The 8368-nt window shown below is 34.7% G+C and overlaps 1 protein-coding gene across 2 annotated transcripts; it reads left to right on the forward strand.

Moving 5' to 3' along the window:
• The first annotated feature begins 1056 nt into the window (after positions 1–1056).
• Positions 1057–8368, forward strand: fn3krp (fructosamine 3 kinase related protein). 2 transcript variants are annotated; one of them, XM_067372178.1, is made up of 7 exons: positions 1057–1090; positions 1175–1319; positions 4347–4498; positions 4629–4720; positions 4797–4879; positions 4983–5105; positions 7915–8368. In XM_067372178.1, exons 2-7 carry the CDS (start codon positions 1179–1181, stop codon positions 8251–8253), a joined length of 930 nt encoding a protein of 309 aa, XP_067228279.1. In that variant the 5' UTR covers positions 1057–1090; positions 1175–1178; the 3' UTR covers positions 8254–8368. The 2 variants fall into 2 exon arrangements, with proteins under 2 accessions (XP_067228279.1, XP_067228287.1); XM_067372186.1 differs by lacking the exons at positions 1057–1090; positions 1175–1319 and adding an exon at positions 1372–1438.

Below are 8368 nucleotides of genomic sequence, written 5' to 3' on the forward strand. Positions count from 1 at the left end.
ATTTGCACGTTCACTCGGTGCATCGCCAGTGAAAATCGTTTGGATATGAATGCAAAAACATGTAGAAAAACATCTTGAAAAACGCTGGAGATAAGTGCGCGTCATAATCGTCCCAGTGTGCATGTGCACAAGGCTTTAGATGCATAGAGACCGAGCACATTTAGGCCATGCCCACACCGGAAGGCTTTGTATTGCGTTATGCTGCCTCCTTGACTTACAACAAAAAACAGAACAATGCCTTAAAGCTGCTGTGTTACAAGTTGTACAGCAAACAAGCTAAAAAACGAAGTTTTTATAAGCTACTGAACATAAAAGCCAGCCTTTAAGGAGACAAAAGTGAATAAAGGCAATAAGAAATTTTGGGATCCTGACTCTCAGTATGCCTCAGTAAAAGCCTACATGTGCAGTAAACATTTAGTCACTGTTAAGTCAAATATATACAAATATCAGTTTTATATATTATATTTCCTGTCGCTGATTACATTACCCTCCAGTGGACGTAGTTCTCATAGTAATATAACATGTCAAGCTCTGTCTCAATCGCCTGTATCCACTTTTTTTTGTTCTTAAACGCTTGTTTTTTTGGGTTTGCAGCTTATAAAAACTTATGGGGTTTTGGTTCTGGGTTTTTTAGCTTGTTTGCTGTACACCTTGTAAACATTAGCTTTTAGACATTGTTCTGTTTTTTTGTTGTAAGTCAGAAATGACAAGGAGGAAGCCTCATGCTATGCAAAGTCAATGGAGAAGGTTGGATTGTTTTCCCCCCGGTGGGCGTGGTTTTCAGAATATGACGTGTGTCTCTATAGCTTCATCTGGGTTTAAGGACAACCTTGCTAGATGTTTATGCATTTTTAATTTTGATTTGCAGTCTTTTAATTTAATTTTATATATATATAATATTTTATAATAATATTAAAAAATAATATATATATTTTTTTAACCCTAAAAACAGGTGGAGCATCAGGCCTACGGCACGGACCCAAGGCTTTTATTTTGACATCTCAACAGTAATCCTGCACAGTGCACTGCACACACGTCTGTGTTGTTGTACGAGCGCATGTCAGCACCTGGAGATATTTACGCAGCACTTGTAAGTAGGAAAGAACAATGTGAAGCAGCTTTGCAGAAACTAATTGGTTTAAATTGATTTTATGGTTCTATGAGCATTGTGCAGTGAGATGGAGGCGCTGCTGAAGAGAGAGTTGGGCACGTCTGTTCTGAAGAGCACTGGTCATTCAGGAGGAGGATGCATCAGTGAAGGCCAGAGCTTTGACACGGACACTGGAAGAGTGTTCGTCAAGATCAACCACAAGAGCGAGGTGCGCGCGCACACATCATGCACACACTGAGCTCCACGCGATGCTTTTGCATTGCAATTTGCAGTCTTGCAATGCTACTTTATATGCGTGATCACTCATTTTTGGAATAATATGATTTGGTAGGCTATTGTACAGTACTGTTTGATATAGTTAAGTGCATTGCATGCGTATCGAGCGTAAATTCTTTCTTTCTTTCTTTCTTTCTTTCTTTCTTTCTTTCTTTCGTGAAACATATTATAGTAATTTATAGTAAATACTAATAAGTATAAATGTTTTATACTTTTGTAGTATACTGTATTATAGTATTTACAACACTTTGTTAATGAATGCTACACCATACTGTAGTATTAACTATAGTGAACTGATAAACTGGAATAAATACTGTAGTATACTTAAGTTTTTACTAGTGTATTGTAGTATAATATACCCTATAGTACAGAAAACTTAGTACAGTATTGGGTAAAGTAATTTGTTATATTATATTGCAACTATTCGGTTAAGTCTGACGTCACGCGGCAGCGCTTCCGGGTCCTAACGCTCTATCCTTCTCGCCTGGTCTCTTTTATACAAACAACTTTTCCCCTCATAAATATTTTATATGGAATAACAGAGATATTTTTTATAAAAACAGATCTTTATTCTTCCAGCGCTGGTTTGAGGCTAATATCTTGTTTGTAAGTCAATTATTTAATGCAAATGGCCTTTTATTAAACTATGAGGAATTTCTTAGTCGTTTTAATATTACCATTACCCCTAAGGAATTTGCTATTGTATTCGATGCCATACCATCTGGAGTTATTAGACTATTTCAACATATCCCTTATCCCTCTATTTTACCTTCTTTAGACCCTAACATTACAATGATGGGGAAATATTGCTTTTCTTCCACTTCTTCTAATAAATCAATACGTTTATTCTCAAAGAAATCGTGGCTATTCCAAATGTCACAGTTTATTGGAATACCTTTGTTTTTGATATTGCCTGGAGGAAAGTTTGGCTGATCCCAAATAGATACTTAATTACTAATAAGATAAGAGAAGTTTCATTTCGTATTATCCATCGTGTTTATCCTGTTAATACTTTCATCAAGAAATTAAAAAAAAAAAGATATTGACACAAATTGTTCTTTTTGCAAACAACACCCAGAGACCATTGTGCTTTGCCATTACTCTAAAATATTGTGGAAAGACTTTTCCCTTTTTGTTATTGAGCTCATTGATAAGGATTTCTCCTTCCTTCCCTTATGTTTTGTTTGGAATTGTTAATTGGAAAAAGCATTTAGTGGAAAACAAGTTATACTTACTAAATCTTATTTTATTAACAAGATTTTATATACATAAATGTAAATTTTCAGGTCAGAACCCACTTTTTTGTGTTTTGCTTGCTGAATTGCAGCATTACTTTGGGACTATCCTTATCTCTTGTAACAAGAAGGCTTTAAAAACAATCGAAATTTGTAAGTCTTTTAATCTTTTCCTTTAAGGTGATTTTCTGTGATTAATTATATACCCCTGTCTTGTACCTTTTATTTTATTTTATTTTTTGTTTTGTTATTTGTCCTACATTGTGACTGCTTCGTTCTTTGTCGGTATAATGTTCTCAATAAAATAAAATAAAAAAACACGCTCTATCTCACACAAGAAAACAACAAATGGTGCTAATATACACACACAATGTGGTGTAATACTACAAAAAATATATAATTACAACCTTTATCTCCACACCAAAATTCCAGATGGTCAGACAATGATTCATCTTTTATAAATCATTAAAATATTAATATCTGTGACGCTGTGAGCACGGAGACTGTTGCGTAGACTGTAAGTAGTTAAAATGTTTAACTTTTTAAAATGATTGATGTTTATTATGAATAAATAGCGCTCTTAAATGGCCATCGATGGCATTCTCAAGTGAAACGAGTCGAGGCTTGGACCCGGAAACGGCGTTACGTCATGACTTAACAAGCGGATAGAATTACCACAACAAATCAATTCAAGTTCTTTTCTATAGTATGGTTCAAAAACACTATGGTATTTACTATAAGTTACTATAGTATTTTTTTTTTCATGTGGTTTTCTTTCTTTCTTTCTTTCTTTCTTTCTTTCTTTCTTTCTTTCTTTCTTTCTTTCTTTCTTTCTTTCTTTCTTTCTTTCTTTCTTTCTTTCTTTCTTTCTTTCTTTCTTTCTTTCTTTCTTTCTTTCTTTCTTTCCCAGTTCAGTGGTCAGAATACCAATGAATTCTACTTCATTCATATTATCAATAAATAATAAAAAAACAGGGACAGTACATTTTTGTAACAGTTATTATACTATTATTATATATATATATATATATATATATTAGTAATACAGATTGTATGTAATACTATAAAAAAATTATGTAAATAGTATATGTAAATAAATTTCCACTGCAAATAGTGAACATATCAAAAAAGAGTTATAACAAAATTATAACTTTACAAAATGAAATAACCAAAATAAAAATGAAAGCAAGATAAATAAAATAGTTTTTAAATTAATATTTTCAAAGTTTTCTGATTGTGTTTATAATTTTTATTTTCACAAATTGTGAATGTACTGCTTCCATTCATTCACAACTACATCTCTTTACATAAACTAACAAAAACTAACAATGAAAAAAACTTCTAAAGCATTTATTAATATTAGTCAATGTTCATTTCAGCATTTACTAATATATTTTTAAAATCCTAATTTGTAGCTGTTAACATTAGTTGCACTGTGAACTGACATGAACAATGATCAATTATATATTTTTTTAACAAAGGTTAATAAATACTGTAATAATGTATAGCTCATAATTAATTAATTCCACCCTAATGGATTAACTAATGATAAATACGAAACCTTATTATAAAATGTTACCTTTATAACTATTTGAAAGTACATAAATTAATGTTTTATGTTGTATATATCGTATAATTGTATATGCTTAGTGTAAAGTGTCTATCTGTAACTATGTGAAACATCATCAACTAATCATTGAAATTTTTCGAATCTCTCTCTGTAGGCTAGGAGGATGTTTGTTGGAGAGATGGCAAGCTTGGAAGCGATCCTGTCCACAAACACAGTGAAAGTGCCCAGGCCTGTGAAGGTCTTGGACCTCGAGAGAAGTGGAGCTCTTCTCGTAATGGAGCATGTGGATATGAGGAGCCTAAATAAGTAATCATGTGAACCCATAGAGCCTGTTTGGGATCATTGTGATAGGAGTGAGAATTGGGTTAATATCACATTAACATTCTGGGCGTTGTTGGAAAGTGCTCTTTTTTTAAAATAGTTTATGTTTGTGTAGATACTCATCAAAACTGGGGGAACAACTAGCTGACCTGCATCTTTACAACAAGAGACAGATAGAGCAACAAAACAAGGAGCAGCAGACTGTTGGTAATGTTTTATTAATATTGCATTGATAGACTTTTCAGTGCCATTATTGTTTATCATAATTTCTGTATTTAAAAAGGGAAAGGATCGGGACAGTCTGAGGTTGAAATAGCCAACAGGTTTGGGTTTCACGTGAATACATGCTGTGGTTATATCCCTCAGGTCAGCATCTCTGCTCTGTATGGTGCCTGATCATAAAAACAGAGTGATATATATTTAAACATACTTTGCAATGAGAGGTTTTTATCTCTCCTTTGGTTTTCAGGTAAATGATTGGCAGGAGGATTGGGTGTCCTTTTACTCCCAGCAAAGGCTGCAGCACCAGCTCGGCTTGGTGGAGCAGTCGTACGGAGACAGAGAGGCCAGGGAATTGTGGGCCAAACTCCAAGTAAACCAAAATGCTCAGATTTTTATTCCAGCAAAATAACAAAATAAGATTGTCTCTAGTTTTTCAATGGAATAAGCATTGGTAAAAAAAAAATATTATAAACATTAATGTAATATTATTGACATTATATACATTTTTTTAAGACGACAAAAAATCTACTGTAAATATTTACTATTTTTATTCTATTGTGAAGTATGTTATTCTTCATAATCTTTTGTTGAGATGCTATACGTTTCTGGGCCTCTTAAATTCATTTTCTTTTTTGGTTTATGTAACCAAACCATCTTACTTTCATCTCTTCCACTCCAACCATGTGACTCAATTCTGGGTTAGAATGACCACTTTTGTCAGTCAAACCAATTACTGTTTGTTTCCCAAATCATGATCAAATCAAATTGTATATTGTTCTATTGTTTTAAAGTGTAAAAGTACACAAAGTAAATTAGTAATTTGATATTTATATATAATGTTTACCCAAAACTTGCTCAAAAATATTTGAAAACAGAAAATCTGCATTATATGTTGAATGGGACAATCAAAATATTGTTTGTTAATGTAAATGTAATTAAGGAAAACTATTATAAAGCATCTTTTTTTTTTTTCTGACAAAAGAAGACACTAGTCTTTGTCTCAAAAGTGTAAAGGGATAGTTCAACCACAAATTAAAATTCTGTCAGCTTTTATTCAACCTCATGTTGATCCAAACCTGTAGGACTTTCTGTCTTCTGTGGAATATAAAAGAAAATATTCTGAAGAACATTCTTAACCAAAGAGTTTTGGTTCCCATTGACTTTAATTGACCGTTCGCAAAGACCCGCCCCCTTTAGTTACTGTTTCAATGCTACGCTCTCACGCCACACATCATGTTCTCACACAGTGAAAAAATACATTGCAGAACAAAGAGGACAAGACAGAGCAGGTTACTTGTGATATGAAACAAATTTTGTAATTTTTAAAGAAATTTAAACAAATAACGTTTTGTGGCTCTTTAAAGGGATTGTTCATCCAAAAATGAAAATTATCCCATGATTTACTCACCCTCTAGCCATCTTAGGTGTATATGACTTTTAGATGAACACAATCAGAGATATATTTAAAAATATCCTGGCTCTACCAACCTTTATATGGTAGTGAATGGAGGGGGCCTGTTTTTAAGCCCCCCAATACATGCATCCATCCATCATAAAAATAAAATCCATATGGCTCCAGGGGGTTAATAAATGCCTTCGGAAGTGAAGCGATGGGTTTTTGTAAGAGAAATATCCATATTTAAAAAGTTATAAATTAAAATAACTAGCTTCTCTTAAAAATTTCTTGTTTTAGACTTTGTGACAGTGTTTGCTCTTTCCTCTGTAATTCCGCGTTCGTCATTGTGTCACACGTCGGGTCAGAGGTTACTCTTCTTTCGCAAATCGATGCGTTAGTCCACCTGCCGGAAGCTAGTTATTATAGTTAATAAAGTTTTAATATGGATAAATATGAATTGCTTCGCTTCAGAAGGCCTTTATTAACCCCCTGAAGCCGTATGGATTACTTTTATGATGGATGGATGCATTTTTTGGGCTTTAAAACAGCCCCCCCTGTTCACTACCATTATAAAGCTTTGGAAGAGCCAGGATATTTTAAACATAATTCCGATTGTGTTTGTCTGAAAGTAGATAGTCATATACTCCTAGGATTGCTTGAGGGTGAGTAAATCATGGGATAATTTTCATTTTTGGGTGAACTATCCCTTTAATGTGTCTTGACAGATCACTGTAGCGGCTCAGTTCAAGCGGCTCATGAACCGATCATCTCTTCCTACTAGTTAATTTATAACATCAAATAAACATGAATGAACATCAGAAGGAATGTTGTTTCAACTTTGGAAAGGCGTCAGTACACACTATTTTCAAGTTCAAGTGCACTGATGTTAATCTACTAACTCCCCTGACTGCTTTGTCGGACAAAATGGTGAATTCTGCATTATGATTTACGGAGGGTCAGTTGTATGGACAAAAATTACAATGGAAGTCAGTGGAAGTCGAAACTGTTTGGTTTGATGCTTCATAGAAGAAAGAAATGCACACAAGTATGGATCAACATGAGGGTGCATAAATGATGACAGAAGTTTCATTTTGGTGTGAACTATCTCTTTAATTTATTCAAAGAATGACAAGCTAATGATGCAGTCTGTAAGGCTGTGTGTCCACCAAAGCGTTTTTTTCCAGCTGCTAGCGTCCTTTTCAATTGTTTTCAATGGGAACGGCGTGTTTTTTAAACGGCAGGAGCGTAACGAGGCGTCTTTTTCACGCTCAAGCGCTGAGAGATCGGCGTTTTTTACCGGTCGCCTCGAGTTGAAGAATGTTCAACTTTGAGTAAAACGCTGCGCTCATCACTGTCACTTTTTAGCCAGCCGTCCAATCAGAGTGGAGGAGGGGCAGGACAAATACAACACCGGCCAACTGTCACAACATTCTTGCTGTACAACAACATCAACAAGCAGAGAACGAAACAAAATGGATGAGAATTTAATATTGCTGGTCTCCGAACATACATAAGTATTCCACATTGTGTCGAAAATTTTTAGCCTGAAACAAATTACCTGCAAAATCAGTTATAAGTAACAATGCCGCGGATATCATAGCAATAAAGCGTCTCAACTAAAAGAAAAAAAAAACACTGTGCAGCTGAAGCGCTCTCAGATAGGCGTTTTAAGCAGATCGTCTAGCGTTTTCATCTGGCTAAAAAACGCTTCGGTGAACACACGGCCTAAGTCTACATACATATGTATGCCACTCAAAAATGTTTCATGTTTCTCTTTGTTTAGCTTAAGATTCCTCAGCTTTTCACAGACATAGAAGTGGTTCCAGCTCTGCTTCATGGAGATCTCTGGGGAGGAAATGTGGCTGAATGTTCTGATGGTCCCATCATCTTTGACCCAGCATCGTTTTATGGCCATTCGGAGTTCGAGCTGGCTATTTCTGGAATGTTTGGTGGTTTTGGGAGCTCATTTTACAATGCTTACCATGAGAAGATCCCCAAGACAGCTGGGTTTGCTAAAAGGCAACAACTATACCAGCTGTTCCACTATCTAAACCACTGGAATCATTTTGGTCAGAGTTACAGGGGCTCTTCTCTACGGATCATGAAGGATCTAACAAAGTAGATGCTCTCCATTACACAATCTCTCTCAATTCTTCATTTATGAAGGTGGATGATGAACTAACCCAAAGTTAGTCACACACTTTGAATCTAACATTACCAGTTTGATGGAAATGCAT

The sequence above is a fragment of the Chanodichthys erythropterus genome, chromosome 3 (genome assembly GCF_024489055.1).
Source record: "Chanodichthys erythropterus isolate Z2021 chromosome 3, ASM2448905v1, whole genome shotgun sequence".
NCBI classification, from domain to species: Eukaryota; Metazoa; Chordata; class Actinopteri; order Cypriniformes; family Xenocyprididae; genus Chanodichthys; species Chanodichthys erythropterus.

Bases quoted from the DNA above. Each gene is read 5' to 3' on its own strand.
- fn3krp (XM_067372178.1), top strand. From the start codon at position 1,179: ATGGAGGCGCTGCTGAAGAGAGAGTTGGGCACGTCTGTTCTGAAGAGC. The intron at 4,499-4,628 runs GTAATCATGTGA...ATGTTTGTGTAG, and splicing joins GATATGAGGAGCCTAAATAA to ATACTCATCAAAACTGGGGG. The intron at 5,106-7,914 runs GTAAACCAAAAT...CTCTTTGTTTAG, and splicing joins AATTGTGGGCCAAACTCCAA to CTTAAGATTCCTCAGCTTTT.